The following is a 19,001-nucleotide window of genomic DNA, read 5'->3' on the forward strand; positions in this document are numbered from 1 at the left end:
CAGATCTCAGCCTCTTGAGTGGCTAGGATTGTTAAGTGTGAACCATGAGGTCTCATTGCATAGAGTTTTCAATAACTAGTTTATAACTCTAAATCCTTCACAGTATGAACTGATTTTCCTGAAACATTTTTTGGGTAATTGTTAGGTTTACTTTTGACAAACTATGAATTCTGTTAACAGGTGTAATTCAAATTTTCCTGAAAAAGGTTCAAATTTTACTGAAAAGATTCTTGAAAAGATTGGCACCTTATTATTGAGATGACTTGTGTTATTGTGATTGTACATTTTTCTATAGCAATTCAATCTTTTATGACACGTTCAAAGATATTAATTTACCTATATCACAAATGAATCTTTATCCATCCCATTACTCATATACACCCCAGGAGAATTAAAGGAAATTAAAAAGCAGCTTAAGATTTGGTCTTGGGAAAGGTTCATGTGGTTGTGAACTCTGACTCTGTTGCACATTGGCTGTGTAAACATAGTACAGTTATGAAACCTTCGTTTCCTCAATGGAGACTAGTAGCATATACAGGATAAGACTGACAATTAAATAAGATAACGTATGAAGAGTACTTTGCATTGTACCTCAGGAAAAAATAGATATTCTTAATTCATCTTATTAATAGTTTACACTTTAAAAAGGACTCATGAGTTAACTCATATCCTTTAAGATATTATGTAGCAGCCAACGACCAGGAGTTTATACCTATAATCCTAGCTACTCAGGAGGTGGAGATCAGAGAAACTTACAAATCTGAGGCTGACAGGAAAAAGCTGTAAGTAACTCAAGTATTGGAGCACCAATCATGAGTAAGAGCACAAGTCCCTGAGTTCAACTCCCAGTACCCGGCACACACACAAAAAAACAAAATGACGAAAAAATGAAAAAGACCAAGTTAAAGTTAATGTATTTGGGACTACCAATGATTGTTTCCATGATTCATGAAGTTCATTCTGTTCTTTGATGCCCTTCATATTACAATATCCCTAAATATACTATCTTTGGTGGCGATGTTCTTGTTTTTTTTTTTAAAAGTTATTATCTTTAAGTAGTTGTACAAAGGAATTTCAATTCAATATGTCAATTTATGAATATAATGTATCTCTTTTTTAGTATCATGTATCTTGATCAGTGTCATCCATTTCATTGTTCTCTCTATAATGTTTAGTTCTTTGAGTACAACAACTCCAATTCTGTGCACAAAATTTTCTTGTTCATTGTTACTCAAAAAAACCCGCTACTGGTTTGGATGCACAATTCTGATTCAACAAGTGATCAGTCTCTCTGGAATAAAAAACACATCACAAGCTGGGTATGACAGTGCATACTTGTAATCCTAAAACAAGGGAGGCCAAGGCTCAATTAAGGAGTTGGAATTTGAAGAGTCCCTAGGCTTTATAGTAAGTCCCAAGCTAGCCTCAAGTACATATTGAGACCCTGTCTCAAATAATCAAGGACTGGGAATGCAGTTCAGTAGTAGAGTGCTTGCTTAGCAGGCTCAAGGCCCCAAGTTCAACCCCTCACATAGCACTTCACAAACAACCCCACCTCCAAGAAAACAATAAACAAAACGACATCAAAACTTGTCCTTAACTATTCTGTTCCCTCATTACTACTTTCATTTGAGCCAGGTATGAAAAGGCACATAAGTAGTCATATGGTCTGCACACAAATTCAGAAATGCAAGTTGTTGAACAATAACTATTTGGAAACGAAGACATTCAAATATCATAGTTTACATGCCTATCTGTCTCCTTACATTGTGATTTTGCTAAGAGTTTCTCATTCTATTTTTATGATGAAATGTCCTGAGCAGATGGAATGTACACTGCTAACTTGTAGAGCAGAATGCTGGAAGTTTGTGTGTCACCATTTCTAAATGCAGAAGGAAGCCCACCCTAGGCTGACACCAGCTTTCTCAGTAGCTGGAGCTGACAGAAACATGGAGTCACGTTTGCGCATAATAGATATCCACTGCATGCCTGTCCTCACACATTTCACAACTGGACAGGGTTTGGGTGTATGAGTTACCTAATGTGAAATAACCACCAAGTTTGTCTTTGCCTTTTAGGACGACTATATAATGATTCCCCCGCCCCCTGGTATATAACAACGAATTGGGAGCGGATAACTTGCATGTATAATAATCACTATTGGGGACCTATCTGAAGAGCCAAGAGTTGGACTGTATGTGAAAAGCATTATTTTACACTTCATTGTTCATGTGGGGACTAACTGATGAATACCTAATGCAGTTAGTTCACAATTAGATCACTTATGTTTAACCACATGCTTTCTATGCATACATATATAAATATTAATTTTGGGGCGAAGGATAATCATTCAGCACCATAACAATTAAACAGCTGTAACCTGTCTCATGTGTTAAGTGTAGGAGCTGCAGGCAAGCACCACAAGCAGATGGTCTTACCCACCCATGCTTAATGTTAAAGACTTTTTTAAAAAAAGAGGTGTTGACAAATCAGAACAAGTAGGCATAGTTTTAATGCAAATCGACCAATTTGCAATGTAGATTGCCCTACAAACTAATTTGGTGTATAGGGAAAAAAATAAGCTCTGTGGTTAAAGGAAGGCTTTATATCACATTTGGATATAGTAGATTCCCCACCAATATAATTATTTACTAATTTCATTCAAGTAATGGAGTTTAAGGGAAAAACAGCTGGCAAAGCATTCATATTTATGGACCTCCTTTGACTGCTCCTTAATTTATCCAAGGCACATGCCTGTTAAACCCTAGAAATGATAGTCATATTTCAGACAGCTGTTTTCCAGCTTCATTAAAGAGGCACTCAAAAAAGAGAGGGTCATCGAACCTATCAGGAAGAAGAGGAGTAAGAAAAAACCAGTGTCTGCAGTGACAGCATAATGTGTAACTGAAGGTAGATTAACACCACAACCAAACTTGTGCTTCAAAAATAAATAGGAAGAAAAGAAACTGTCTGAGGATGAAAGGAGCTATTTTTTCCACTTGTCATATTCAAGAAATGCTAAAGATAAATTCTGCCATTGAAAGAATACTCAAGTACCATTATGGGAAGGAGTAACCATATGTCTTAAAATGGTGGGTGTGATTTTTACAATGAGTGGAATGCAAAGTTCCGACATTGTATTGACTTCTTGAGGCTAGTAAGAATCTCAGCATATAAGATGTTACTTAAAATCTACATGAACACTTCCCTAAGCTGCCTGGCCTTTTCAGGAGAATAATGTTTCAAGAAGAATGTAGCAACTAAATAATCTGGGACTAGTTATAATAATCTTTCTCCCTTCTTGCTGTTTTTACAAAATAGTTGAAAACATTATTTTGCACCTGTTTTTTTTTTTCTCCAAACGCTTTGGCTCTTACTTAACTTTTTAATAAAAGGCTTCTGATGAACTTGGCAAGGATGTGAGAATAGTTTTCATCTTTATAGCTGGTTAAATTGTATATCCAGTCAGTTGAGCTTTAAAAATCTCCATGTACTAGGTTTTGCTGGTAATTACGATCTTAAATGGTTTTCAAAAGATGAAAATCAGCACAGTTTTCCAAACATAAAAGATAGCCTAGTGTATCAGTAAAAAGAGCAAAACAGTAACTTTTTAATAGAACTATGTAATATAAAATTGACATATAATGGAATTGGCTTTTATTCAGTATTGGAACTCAGAAAATGATATTCTCAAGTACTGATAGCACTTTGGCATGCTGAGCGCTTTGAACTGAGGCTGAGCAGAGGCCTCTGAGCCCTTCTTCCATCTCATTCTTTGGCTCTTCTTTTTCTCTCTTAGCACAAGGAGGGCTGTTTTGTTTGTTTGTTTGGTTGGTTGGTTTTTTTCTTTTGGATGTTGCCTACTCTTACTAAGGGAAATTCTTCTAGAAGGCAATTGTTCTGAACCCCTCCCTGACCTCTCAGTAAATAGAGAAGATTAACTCACTGGAAAAGGGGTCTCCAGGACAGCTGTCCAGGGATTATCCTGTAAGTAACCACCAGTTCACCCAGCACTACTGCCTCAGACTTGATTTACTTAGCAGGAGGACAGTTGTGTCCTGTACATTTCTCCTTTCACACTCTCACTGGGAGGTCCCAAGCTCCCATTCCTTTCTGTTGTTACTTTGTCCCAGAATCCCTAAGGTCCTCCATCTTCCTTTAGCTTAGAATGCTATTTAAGCTCCCACCGTCTGTGTGACTACCATGCACTTTCATGTTAATAAATTTAATCCTATTTTCCCTGCCAATCTGCCTATGGTCAGTTTGCTTATATGACAGTCTTGAATTACTGAACCTTCCAGGGGTGAAAAGAAAGTTCTGGCTGGGCGCTAGTAGCTCATGCTGCAGGAGGCTGAGATCTGTGGATCACGGTTCAAAGCCAGTCTAGGCAGTTAAGTCTGCGAGACTCTTAGCTCCATTAATCACCAGAAAACCTGAAGTGGTGCTGTGGCTCAAGTGGTAGAGTGCTAGCCTTGAGCTGAAGAGCTGAGGGACAGTGCCCAGAGTTTAAGCCCCACAACTGACACCCTCCCCCCCCCCCCCAAAAAAAAGGAGAAAGTTCTGTTCACTCTTATTTATGTCAGATAAGAAGTCTCTCAATAAATTAAAACATATAATGTAAATTGAATTAAGTTGAGAAATGTGCTTGAAGGAAGAAATCCTAGGCATGGGCATATTTGTATTTCAAAAAGTCTGCTAAGGCATAAAATGTAATAGATTTAAAAATCTCCTTGAGGTCAGTGGTAGAGTGCTTGCCTAGCATTTGTGAAGCTCTGGGTTCAATCTCCAGTGCTGTCCCTCACCCCAAATTCTTTGATGTGACTTAAGTTTGTGAGGTGTTTCCCTAAGATATAGAATGCTTACAGAGTACATTATTTTGATATTTAAGAGAAAAACTAAGCAACAAACCATGAAAGTTCCTGGTAGGAAATAAATACAAGACATTAAGAAAGGAAGAAATGAGGCTTATCAAATCTTAGGAATCAGTCATATATCAATAATACCTAAGAGCTCATAAAGCAACACAAATCATCACCATTTGATTATTTACTGCTCCCATGTGAGAAAAATCACAATGGAGGTAACCTTCCATTTGTTTTTCTGAACACAACTGTTTCTGAAGTCAAGGTAACTTACAGTATACTGGGTAGAAAAAAGCTTAATTTAGGTACCAGCTATTGGGCCCTGAATTATAACACAGGAGGATGATTGGAGTAAAATGTACAATCTACCACCATTGGGTAGAATTTATTTATCCTATGATTCTGCCTCAGTATGTGAAGCATATTTCTTCTACAGCTCTCAAACTTCTCATTTTCATAGGTTATGTATACATCACCCACATGGAAAGATACATTCACCCACAAAACAGTCACCCATGTTTAGAATTCAAGTTTAGAACATCTTAAATACTCCTTTTCTAAATATACAGCATCTTTAATAATAGTCTCTTCTGTCCATCCATGTATCACAAAAATGTGCCTCTTACCAGAGGTTGCTATCTGAGTTGGAATTTTCACGCAGGGTTCGCTGATGACAATGCAGCTACCTCTTTCCTTACTGAGGTAAAATTACAGCATGTAGGACAGGGGACTCTGATGTCTGATACAAACAGCAAATGTTGTTCATGCCTACACTCCCATTCTAAGAAAGAAACTGAGGCCCTGGGAAATTATGTATTGGGAAAAAATCCTCCACGTGATCAGAGAGCATTAATAAGATGGCCCTGGGGGCTATGATTTTCCTGATTCTCACACAGAAAGACACAGAAAGGCAAAAGGACTGGAAAATTCTAATGCAAAGGGTTTCTGAGGATTTGCCTAATCTGAGGATGTAATTCTAACAGGGCTTTTGGAAACATACATGGCTTATGCAGGCAGGTTAAGAAGAAATAGAGGGAGGAAAAGTAAAAAGCTAAAGTTGCAGCATATGCACAAAAAGTTAATAGAAGATTCCAAATAGCAAATCTGAAGATTGGTGGGATATGGAGTATAAAAGTTAGTAGAAATTGTGTGATTCAAAAACTTCCTTATGTAATATTTGAGATTAAAATATGATGGAAATATAACATCCAACTTCAAGTTTCATAGTTAGATCAGATTTAGAGGGCTGATTACCCTTTCACTTAGCAGGTTTTACAGAGCACCAAGTAAAAGACTAATTTGTTCAAGAAGTACCACTCTGCCATTGCTTACAACTGTCAGTAAGTTGAATCTATGACTTTATGGCCTTTTTGATGAATTTGATATATGTAAAGACAAACAAGGCCTGGTATGTAGTAGCTCATGCCTGTAATCTTAGCAACTCAAGAGGTTGCGTTAGGAGGATCATAGTTAGGAGGATCAAAACTGATTGGGCAATACTTGCATTAGAATGAAACCCTAATTGAAAAACAAACTCGAAGTAAAAAGGCCTGTGATATGTATTGAAGCTTTTCTAGCAAAGACAAAGATTTGTGTTCTACTCCCAGTACCAAAAAGGAAAGAAAAGAAGAAGAGAGGAGAGAAGAGAAGAAAATAAAAAAGCAGCAAGGTTCTGGTGGTTCGTGCTTGTAATCCTACCTACTCAGGAGGCTGAGATCTGAGGATCACAGTTCAAAGCTAGCCCAGACAAGAAACTCTGTGAGACTCTGATGCCTAATTAACCACCAGAAAGCTGGAAGTGGAGCTGTGGCTTCAAGTGGTAACTGAATGCTATCATCCAGGCCTTGAGTTTAAGCTTCATGATTGACAAAATAAAAAGAAGAAGAAGAAAGAAGAAGGAGAAGAAGAAGGAGAAGCAGAAGCAGAAGAAAGAGAAGAAGGAGGAGAAAAAAAAGCAAACCAAAGTATTACAAAAGAACAATTAACACAGTGAAAAGAAAAGCCATTTGAAGGAGAGATGATTTGTGACATCAACCTTGATAGCTACCATTACCATCAACAACACAGACACTGAAGGCCTTCTTTACAATGTAACATTGTTGACTAGTAAAAGTAAACATTATCTTTGCAACACTTAAAAAAATATTCAAGTAGACACAGCACTGACAACCTAATGAAACAGGGCCTCCATGTTTTAGGAAGGTCAGAGAAACTAGGATTGCATTTGTAGAAAAGAGATTACGTGACCTCATTTAAGAAAATACCAATTCTGAGGGGATTCCTGAGGACAAAACACTGTATATAAATCTGTTAACTGATAAATTAGACTCAAATGAGAAAAATGTAATACTGAGAGGCCCCAAAAGGAGACTAAGGTTATCTTAACCAAAGAAATAGAAATGTGGAAACAAGCCTAGTTTCTAGACTATGAGTGAAATGCAGTATGCTCTGAAAGGAGCTTTCTACTGCTCTCTCAGGAACCAACACTCTGTGACACTGTCTACTCTGTGACGTCAACCGTCTTGTCAGTTAGAATCACTGGGACTGCACAGTGAACAGGCCTTTAGGACATGATCTTTCTGCAAGCTTTTTGGAAGGTTTCTCAGCCTGTCTGGATGCCCACTGTCAATGAAGTCAGTTTAGGACAAACTCCTTTCTCCTCAGCTCTCCATCCAATGGCTTTATATGACCTGAGCTCTCCTGCAGATGACAGATCAAGAGGCAGCTTTAATTTTACTCTCAGTGTGTTGGAAGAGAGAGGATTAATTCTCCTCGAATTGTAGTAGGCATTCTTACTTTGGGGGAGGAATTAGCAGAGACTAAAAGTGATCCAAGAGGGGAAAAAAATCACTGGATTTTTATTACTTTCACTCCAAACATTCTAGGAAAAATAACTGTAAGTACATTCTCTCTATGGTATACATTTTATGCCAAGTACTGGGCAGAGTGCTTTTCTGTCAGATTGCATGCATTTAATCACCTCAGCACCTCGGGAGCAAGGTACTTATTTCTATTCCCACTTCACAGGAAATCATGGAGGGTTACCATGATTTTCCAAGATCATGCCAAGTGATAGAGTGGCGACAGAGGGCAGATCCAGGTTTTGTGGGTCTCAAACTTCTATAATTTAGGGGAGTTCTCTTTCTTAAGAAAAAAAACGCAATGATATATGAAATACATTATAAAAGAGAATCATTATTCTGGATGAGAAACACTTTCAGTTGATAAACACCTGAAAGCCCAAACAACTTTTTTTTTTTTTTGGTGCCAGTACTGGGCTTGAACTCAGGGCTTGGGGACTGTCCCTAATCCTTGTTGTTCAAGACTAGTGCTCTACCACTTGAGTCATAGCACTATTTCTGGCTTTGTTTATTGTTAATTGAAGATGAATGTCTCATGGGCTTTCCCGCTCAGGCTGGCGTTGAACCACAATCCTCAGATCTCAACTTTCTGAGATCTGTAATTCATTAAGTGCCTCACCTGTCTCTAATACACATTTTCCATATTCTTGTAGGGCAATATTTACTCTTTGATTTCCTTCTTCTATGACAATGATTTGGTCATATTTTCTGTAAGTAGAGTAGAAGCTAATGCAGCAGTTTTATTGTAGAATAGAAGATAATGCAGTCTTTATTCAATGTGATACCTTAATGTGATTTTCAATATTGCCAGTTTTGAAAATTTTCATTTGGCTTCAAAATTTGTTATTGCTAATGTCATGTACATTTTTAGCAATACTGTCAAATTTGGTGAGATTTTTATTGTGTAATAAACTGATTTTACATACTCTGAATCGACGACACTTATTAACTACTCTGTTTTGATGTCTTCTTGATGGACCATTTTCAATTTTATGTCATCTTTTGCCAGTGTGAGTATTTCATCATATAAACGTAATTTCTCTAGTGGATTTATACAGATCAATGATACACTGTGAAGCAACTTCATACCCTGAAAAGCTCATAGAAGACTGTCATAGATTTGTATCCTGCAAATACAGGAATGTTCACGAAAATGCCTCAAAAGCAAAATGCCCCAAACAGTAACATAGTTTTAATTGTATGGGTCCCATTACCAAGTATATTCCCATAGCACAAGATTTCCATTTATAACTGGATGAAAAGTTTGATATATGTGATTTCAAGAAAAATTCTGTTTCCTTACATACCAGCTGTATTTCTCCTCCCAAACTCAGTTCTTCAGCTGGCTTCCAGTGGACCTGGCTATGTTAAATCGTCATATACATTTTGATTATGTGCAGTCATGGCTCTAGTAAACCAGTGGATGGTAGGAATGTTCCTGGAATATTCCCACTTTGTAGCTGAGGAAACTGAGGCATAGGAACCCTGATACTTAGACTATAAAAACTTCACAGTAAAGCTGGCCAGTGATATAAGTCACATAGCATTAGTGATTCCTTTCATACCCTTGCATCTGTAACAGAGGTGAAGCCCTATTCCTCCCAGGAGAGTTATCCGTAGGTATGAGATGGTACTTATCATTTGCTTGTTATGAAAGAATTGTAAGTAACATTTGAGTAAGAAGGTACAAAGATGAAAAGAAACTCAGTTTTTAAAATAATTCTCAACTAGGTGAATATAATATATACATATACATATATATGCATACACATATGTACACATATACATATACATGTACATATACATGTGTGTATATATTAAAAGTATAAGTATATGTACATATATGTATGCACATATATGTATATATACATATGTGTATATATATTATAAAAGTTACAAAGAATACTGCATTTTATAATCTAAGTGAAGCTTTGTTTTTGTGGCAGTCCTGGGGCTTGAACTCAGGGTTTGGGTGCTGTCCCTGAGCTTTTGTTCTCTGTATCACTTGATCCACAGCTCCAAGTTTTATTGTTTTTCAATTAGAGGTAGGAGTCTCATGGTCTTGCCTGCCAGGCTTTGAATTGCAGTCCTCAGATCTTAGCCTCCTGAGTAGCTAGGATTACGAGTGTGAGCCATCAATACCTAGCCTAATTAAAGCATTTTAAAGAGGGGTCATTACTTCTTCAAAATTGTCACTTATTTTTAATTTAACTGTTAAAGAGACTAATCTTTCACCATGTCAGAGATAAGAATTAGGACACCAAGTCTCAGCTTGTCCACACTGGTAACTGTAGGATACCTTTACCCCCACCACCACCCAGCCACCATATTGTTTAGTAGGTAACTCTCCAGCTGTGTGCATTTCATTTCCAGTTTCTAATCTCAGCACCCTAAAAAACCCAGAGCAACCATCGTATTTAATGTAAGTATGCTGAGTACAGTAGGTCTAAGTTTCATCTGAGCAGACAAAGCATGTCTTTATGATAATTAATTATCTTGTTTCCCAATGTACTAAAGAATTAGAATAAAAATGAATAGCTGGTCTTTTTGTAGCTTAAAGGAATTAGGATTTCCCTTAGGTCAAATTTCCATTTGCATTGCCTGAAAGTACATGGAAATCAATGTTGCTCAATAGATAGCTTGTGTTTGAGACATTACTAGAAGAAAAATGCCACAATATATTCCATCTTTCCTTCATCATCATGATTTTCAAAAACAACTCTCTAACCCCTAACAAAAACACAGCAGCTCCTTGTTAAACAATATTCATCTGACACTAGGTTACATTTTATGATTATGGATGGAAATTTCATTAACTAAAATAAATTCCTTGCACAACTTTTTTTTGATAGCATCTCACTATATAGACTAATCAACCCAGCCTTGAATGAATTTCCTATTTAGCCCAGGTTCGCTCCCTGGCCACCTGGTCCCCCTGCTTCAATCCCCTGTCTGGAATTACAGCATCACACCTGTTCCTTTTGTTACTTGAAAATAAATGTTACCACTCAAAATGTTGTCTGGGCTGCAGTTCATCTCATTTATATTTGCATGCATTGTGTGCTACTTTCTAAGTACTTTATTAAGTACTACTTCATAGTATTTCATTGAATCCTAACAATGCTTTGAGGTACACAATATTCAAATTTATGGAAGAAGAAACATACTTAGAAACATTAAATGCTTGCCTCAGGTCACTCAATAGTTCAGCACAGATACAAATGCAAAAAGCTCTCAAACATTACAATATTCTCCTTCAAAATCTCCGACAAGTACTAATTTTACATTTTGCATTTGAAAAAAGTCTGGGGATAAGAATAGTTAAGATATAAATTATAGTGAATTGTAGAACCGATTTAAAATGCTATCTTAAAAATTGAAGCCCATTTTTATTATGCTACACTGTCTTGTACAAGAAATAGTACACGTAGCACAGAAAAGATGTTCAATAATTGCTTAATGGGGAAAAACTAGTTAATTAACAGATGGAAAGCAACTGAAGCCATCAAAATGTAGTATCCCACAAAATAACCTGAGGTCATCCTGAGAGGTGAAGATGATTTCTTGCTACACACACACACAAAAAAAAGGCTAAATAAGAGTAGAAAAAAAAAGAATTCTTTTTTCAATGGTTAATTCTAGTTCCTTTCCAAATATGGCAGAAATTATCCATAGTTTAGAAGCTGCAGAATTTCAACAGACTTCAGTGTGTCCCTCATATAGGCTTAGTACCCAAGAATTTTAAATTTGGGGGATGGAAAGAAAGGTTAAAACACTCTCCCCTTCAAAATTTTTTCCTCAAGCCAATAAAAAGAAGAAGCAAAACTCCAATGTTTCACATTATGTAATTATGCTATTGCTAAAGCTTATTGGAATGGAGGAGATGAAAAACCTCGGGGTGTGTGGAGCTTGTTCCAAGATTAAACATGCTTTCCAATCTGAAAGTCTTCCTTTTACTACCAAAACCGCATGATATAAGCCCATTTTCTCCTTTGCTGTCCCTGGAAGAAGTGGAAATGTCATTCAGCCTCCAAAAGATACCTCTCTAGACTGCAGATGGGCAGATGAGTCTTCTTGTTTTTTTAAACAAACACTCCTGGTATAACAACCAGAGAGTTAACACTGTCCCTTTCAGATCTCAGTCTCATCTATAACCTCTAATATGTCCAGATATAGACAGACAGCTTAAAGGGTAAATATTTTCAACTAATACTAAACATAATGGTTTGATTGCAGGTTAGTCATAGTCAACATCTGATACTCAGAACTTGTCATTGTCTGTGACATTAGCATGGAATTCTGCCTGCAGCAGCTATTCATCAGAGGTTGGAACAATATTTGATTTTATGGCCAATTAATTCAAACCATAGGCCAATACTTCATTTTTTTCTTTCTTCCTTCCTCCTTCCTTCCTTCCCTCCCTCCCTCCCTCTCTTTCTTCCTTCCTATACAGGATTTGAACTCAGGGTCTAATGCTTGTTAGGTCAGCTCTCTACCACTTGAGCCATACTCCAAGAAAACTCTTTTCTTAAGAAATAAGAAAAGAGGAACCCAATGAACTGGGTATTATTTACATGGTTATAGATCCTAGACCCACTTAGATCCATTGGCAGTAAACTTATTTAGTTCATAACTAATAATGTCACAGTTCATAGATTTGCCATTGACTCACCTCACCCCTTATAGTATAGAACTGTTTTGATATAGAAATGACCGTAAAATAGTCTACTTATGTGAACTATTATTTATAAAGTATTAATTATGTTTAATATATTTTAACTTGCTTCTGGATCCTCTAAATATGCTTTTTTAAAATTAAATTTTTATTGTTTTAAATTGTCTTTAAGTAGTTGTTCAGAGGGGTGTCAATTTAACACGTCAACTTATGAGTCCAACGCAGCTTGGTCAGTGTCACCACTTCCACCCTGAATATTCTTATATCATTCCTAATGCACGAAGAACAAAAGAAGACACATAGATAGGAACCATCACATATAAAGGATGACATTATTGCTTTTAGTGTTAAACCATGTTATTGGTTTACATGCTTACTGGTTATTGCTGGGTTGGTGTTTATTTGATGTAGTTCATTCACATAACTTCCTCTATTCTTAACTTATGAAAGGTCCCACTTATTAGTGCCTTCTGGGAGATATCTACTTTAATCATAATATTGCTAAAAGTTTTATTTTCTATCTTTATCTATCATTATAGTGTTAAGCTGAGAAAGAAGGAGGACATGGGACAATAATAAGGAAATTGCAGATGAACACATCTCATTTGTTGAACTCATGATTCATAATGAGAAGAAAACATGAACACACTAATAAAACTGTCAGGATGGAAACTTTTCAGGTAGAAGCTATTCAGTGAATACTCAAAATTTATAACCACTTCACTAACAACATGTCTATGGTTTTATGAAAAGATGAACTGAGTATATGAAAACATGATAAGATGACTAATGAATAGTCTCTGCTTTCTACTGCAAAACTTCTGTTTGCTTCTAACTGTTTAATTTCTCCTCCATCTCCTTTTCAATTAACTTTCCTGCTCATATTCAATGACAAGGCACATAATATGGAGAAAGAAGAAAATCTTGCTGATTTATGAGTCTGCTTTCACAAAGTGGCAGCGCCTTTCAGCCAGATACTTAAGTGTCAGAATTGGGAGGAAATCTATAGAATGGTAATCATCCAAATGAAAAGACACCACAGCTTCCTGGTTGTTTCAAAAATGGTCCCTTAGGTTTCATTGTAGATATAAACTCAGTTAGCAAGTAGACCAGGGAAAAGAAACCGGATCTTCATATGCCAAATTATGGAATAATTAGCAAAAATAATGATTTTAAGGGTTTCCACAACTCTTAAAAGGTTCACATTTAAGATTTATTTTTCAAATGAAGCAGGTCCCATATTGTTATTCATAGGAGTAGAAAAGCAACAGAATTAATGAAAACAATAGAACATGTAATTGTTAACCCAACAAGATATATTCAAGTTTTGCTACAAATAAAAATCTTGTTTTGAAGCAACTAAGAAGGGTGTTCAAAAAGACTTGGTCTGTTGTGTAGCTAGTGGTTGGGAAGTGAATGTGTCTGTTGCTTTCTGCTACGTATTTTAGTTTTCAAAGCTACAGAATACATAGTGAGCTATGCAACTTCCCTCTACCAGCTAGTATTAACTTGTAGTGGCATCACAAAACAAGGATTTTTTTTCCCCATGCCCTCCCTCTGACATATGGGCATTCTAAGATTTGGGGGCATGAAACAGTCTCCTCAGAGGAGAAATACTGTATAGTGTGTAGTACATTCACAGGAAGATGCATGAATCCTGCTCGTCAACTGTCTTCCCTGTAATGCAGTTCCTATGAAGAGCATGCTGCGATGATCCTACAAGGCCCCTTTCAAAGAGTAGAGAAGGAAAATCCAGATCACTACTGTGAGGGTGTACACTGTGCAAGTGTTCTAAATATGTGCATCTACAGTTAATGTCAGCACAAATCAACTGCTTCCTCCCTTAGCCAGTAAGCTCACATTCAGCGAGGCCTTCAGGGTGCTGTGCAGCTAAGAGTTTACAGCTGGATAACCTGATAGCCGGCTGTAGAGTGAACACAACAAGCCTGACCTGCAGAGTGGCTTGCAGAGCTGGACTCTGGAAATTTGAATGTTTATTAGACTGATCATATTATCTTGCCCACCTGGAGCAATAAACATTTCTTTTGTTTTTCTTCTGGGATTTGGTGGTCATGGTAGACAGATTGTAATCTTGGGCTCCTGAGTTTCCCATGGGCTTCCCTTAGAAGAAATGTTGATACCTTTTATTGCTAGGGAACGGAGCAGGCGAGATGTGACTTCTCTGGGTGGGAGAGAAAAACACATGAAGCCTGGGAGTGGACTTGCCCCACTTCGGATGTGTAATAAACGAGAGCTAATTCCAACCACCTTGAGTCCTCGAGTCCTTGGTTGAACATGATGTAAAGGGGTGAGTGTGTGACCCTTGAAACAGATGTCAATATGATCCAGGAGGATCTACGCAGAGTTCACAAACGTAGAATTGTGACAATTTTATATGTGATTTTAATTTTCCCATGACACAGAATTCCTGACCACCCAATTCCTGTAAAGCAAATAAATAAATAAATAGAAGTACATAATCCTTGTAGGTATACTGGAAGAAGAAATTCTTGAAAATACCAACACTTCCTCCAAATAGTTTTTTTTTTTTAATCAAATTTTGCCCTAAGGAAGTAAAACAAATGTGGAATAATATACGTTAATTTCTGAAATTTTTGCAGGTTTGGGTATTTGTAAGTAATGTTATATACTTTCACTGAAGTGAGCTAGACATTTATTACTCACTTTTATTGTATTATTTTTAGTTGAACATTTTAATTTGGTAACTTGGCATGTAAAAGCAAATGTATTGAATATATGAAGAATGTATGGCCTATATACGTCTATAATCATATTAAATACCATTTATTTACAAAAGCCTTTTAATGAAAATGATTTGATACTAAACACCTATTTGATTGTTTTATTTAACCTATCATCACATTTGGAAAGGGATGAGGCATATAAAGGACAGCTAGACTTGTGCATTATTTTACTTATTTTTAGTGATACTACAAAAGAAAGCTATAAAAAGTCAAATATCTTTTGTAGAGACTAAACAGATTGGCAAGTCTAAAGTCTGTGATTCTGGAATCAATAATGCTGTGTATTTAAAAAAAATTTTTAAACAATTTTAAAGTATAATAACACAACTCGTGTTAAGAGATGTAATGGCACTGTGGAGCATGAAGAAGACAGCTCATAACTGTGGGGCCAGGACTCCACAGTGCTGTGAAGATGCACCTTTGTGGCGCACTGAATGCACCGCTTAGAAGTCGAAATTAAATTTTCTTTACGTGAGTCCAACATAAAATTATACTAACAAACAGTTGTCCTAAATACAAATGAACTGTCATTCGAAAATGATAACCATACTTATAAACAAAAAAAAAAAAAAAGAAATTCCTTTTTAAGGAAGGCAAATTGAAAAAAAAATCACAATGAGTAAAACAGCCAACAATTTTCGTTCTTTGGCAGTAGATGGAGAGCTGCAGACGTGCAGCCTAGAGCTGGGGGTAGCTCAGAGGTAGAGCTCTTGGCCTAGCTGGCCTAAGCCCCCTGGGTTTGATTCCAAGCATAGCTAGCAAAAAGGAAAAAAAAAAAAAAGCAATGAAGTATATGAATAAATCCAAGTGCGGTTGGCCTACCAATGGTGCAATGCTCTCCGTTCCATCCCTGGCTGCATTCGCACTTGCCATCCTTGCAGGTCCCATGTTCGGCACAGCGGGGGTGGCATGCTCTCTGATTGCATGCTGGGCCTGTCCAGCTCTCCTCGCAGCGACAAGTGCCCCCCATGCAAACACCGTGCGAGCCGCAGTCCACTGAACAGATTTCTGTTTTGAAAAACGAAGGAGGGCAGGAGGGGAAGAGTAGCAGGGGGTGAGAAAGGGAATTAATGAGGAGAATTACATCTTCAACTTGTTCAAGTGAAACATAATCTCACCGAATGTGTGCCTATACGGAAGTTCATTTCAGCACTGATGAGTCGGGATCACGAATGGCAGAATTGTACTCTCTTATCTGTCATTTAATTTTATCTGCGGTTGTACAGGGTGCCTAAAATACGCATGCGATTTTGTTGGGAAGAATTTCTTCCTTTATAGATAAAGATATTTTATATATGAAATGTATGGATGTAGAATAGTCATATTCATGTATAAATAGCCAGGAGTATCTCTTCTAGCCAAGAAAATGTACACATGCACCAAAATAATGTATTATTTCAGTATCTAATTATCTCAAGCATCTAAAAGGAATTGGATTTCACATATTTTATGAGAACTGAAAAGGAGTATTTCTCATGTGTAAATATTGAAAACAGTTACATATAGATAGTAGAATTACAGGTAATTTAAATTTTCCTTATTTTTCCATAATAAAAAAGAAATCTGCTTGTTAAAAAAGGACTATTTCCAATTTCACTACTTAAAAATTTAAATATTCAGAAACTTTCATTAAAAAATCTATCAAATTATATTATCTTGCTCCAGACATGTAGACATACTGGTTAAATAAAAGATATTGTTGGTTTTCCTTTCATCATATTTTTACAAATAATAACTACAAATTGCTTAACCCACATACCAGAAACTTTAATAGTATATATATAACAAGTGATTGTCATTTAAAAACCCAAGATTTTTTTTAACCTATGGAATTACTGAAATAGTCCAAGTAAGCAAATCACCTCAAAAATTAACACTAGGTTAATTCTCTTTAAAGAGAATTCAGATGCCAGAAGTACTTTTATTTTTTCCATGAAAGATTTTTTTAAAGCTTTATTTTTACTACATTTAACTTAGAAAGAGTGAGGTGAATTGAGAATGGAATTTATTTTTTATTCTTTAAATACAGAGTTAATAGTAAAAAATGTAAGACAGCTGTTGAGTTTTGGTTTTCTTGCAGTAACAAGGATGATTTAAAATGGAGGTCAGAAATCATTTCTCAAACACTATAAAATAGACTATGGTCTATTTTCTTTAAGTTAAAAATATAGCAATTTTTTTATTAGTAAGTTTTATTGTGAAAATACTGTACAGAGGGGTTACAATTACATGAGCAAGGTAATGAGTACATTTCTTATCAAGCATTGTTGTCTCCTCCTTTGTTTTACAGCAATTATTTATTATTTATTACTATCTTTATTATCTATTTATTATTATTTATACAAGCTATTCACTTGTACCTCACTATTCATTTCCTCAGTTACATTTCTTTAACACTGTAATTCTGTATTTTACAGGATAACGTGAACCATCATATTAAAGCACTATGAGAATTTTAACATTTCTTATAAAACAGCACTCAAGACTACTGACTAGGAGTTGGAGAAAGCATTAAAATAATGTGTGTGCATGTGTCTATGTATGTGTGCATGTGTGTTTGTGTGCACACATGACATTTTCTATCGCCTTTGAATTAAATTTTTGATTAAGAGGTCCAAGGTAGGTTTGATTAACTTCAGAGCAACATAACACCAGCTCAGCCCCAGAAGAGAGAGATTTCTTTCTGAGGTACCTTTATTCAATCTAATCAATTTTTCATTAGGGTGAAGGTGTTTATCAGCATTTAGCACACTAGCTTTGAGCAAGGTGCGTCAATCTTTGTAATGAACTTATTAATTAGAGTTAATTTAATTGAAGTGGAATTGAAGGGCTAATTAATGGACAAACTGTTGATGAAGATAGGAGGAAAGCTCTTTTGCTTTCAAACTTATAAAATTTCTAATGGAAATAATTCATTTTTCTCTTTTAGCAGTTTAACCAAATGTTTCTTTAGATGTAAAATCTACTCTATTAAATTGAGATAGCTGAAGGTCATTTGTACCACAACAAAAGAGGTAGCTATGAAAATGTTTCCTTTAATATTTAGTTAGAAAATCACAATTATACTGATTTCTTTAAAAAATTATTATATAGGTGATGTTCAGAGGGGTTATAGTTACATATACTGAAAATAAAACTTTAAGCCAAATGTGTAAACTAACAATGATTTTTATAAGGTTCACACAAGAAAGGTATTTTGCAGCCATATTAATCTAGATGAGGTATTTTTGTCAGGGTGAACATAAGCGTATTTGAGGTAGTTACTATTAATTCCAAAGAAGTTTTCTATTTCCACAGCTAGTAGCAGAGTTTAATAAGGAGTTTATTCTGTAGTTAGTTCTTTTCTTGGAAAGAACAATTATTATAGTCATTACTCAACTCAAAGTATTGAGAGTTTAATGTATGTCAATTTCTGTTTTGCATAGGGACATAGAAAGGAATAGAATAAGAATCCCACTCACTATACTAAACTGGAAAATTTTTGTATATGATAAAATTTTCAACTAATAATTAAATCAGCATGAATAAAATTAAACCTAAATGTGTACACTAATGTGATTTCGATGGCTAATTTGATCTTTTAATTAACATTTATTTATTTTTTGCTATTCATAGGAAAATGGTTTTATGAAGAAAGAATTGCATTTTGTGACATTTAGCATCAATTACAAACTACTCTCTATAAAATAATGAAAGTAATATATTATAATAACTTTTCATAAATCAGAAGTTAGTATTTTGCATACTCCTTTCTTAGTTGGAAAAGGGTGGGAAGAATAACTATATTTCAAGTGAATATTATTATGGAGCTATTATTATTATACCTATTTTACAGAGT

General features: G+C 35.8%; 1 protein-coding gene across 1 annotated transcript in view; it reads right to left on the reverse strand.

Moving 5' to 3' along the window:
- Tenm3 (teneurin transmembrane protein 3) overlaps nt 1–19,001 on the reverse strand; it is a 325,821-nt gene that overhangs the window by 89,786 nt on the left and 217,034 nt on the right. Inside the window, exon 11 of the mRNA XM_042699846.1 lies at nt 15,986–16,171. Coding sequence (XP_042555780.1) covers nt 15,986–16,171 — 186 coding nt within the window. The remainder of the gene's footprint in view (nt 1–15,985; nt 16,172–19,001) is intronic.

This window comes from Dipodomys spectabilis, unplaced genomic scaffold, assembly GCF_019054845.1.
Source record: "Dipodomys spectabilis isolate Male_0828 unplaced genomic scaffold, ASM1905484v1 ptg000009l, whole genome shotgun sequence".
In the NCBI taxonomy this organism is placed as follows: domain Eukaryota; kingdom Metazoa; phylum Chordata; class Mammalia; order Rodentia; family Heteromyidae; genus Dipodomys; species Dipodomys spectabilis.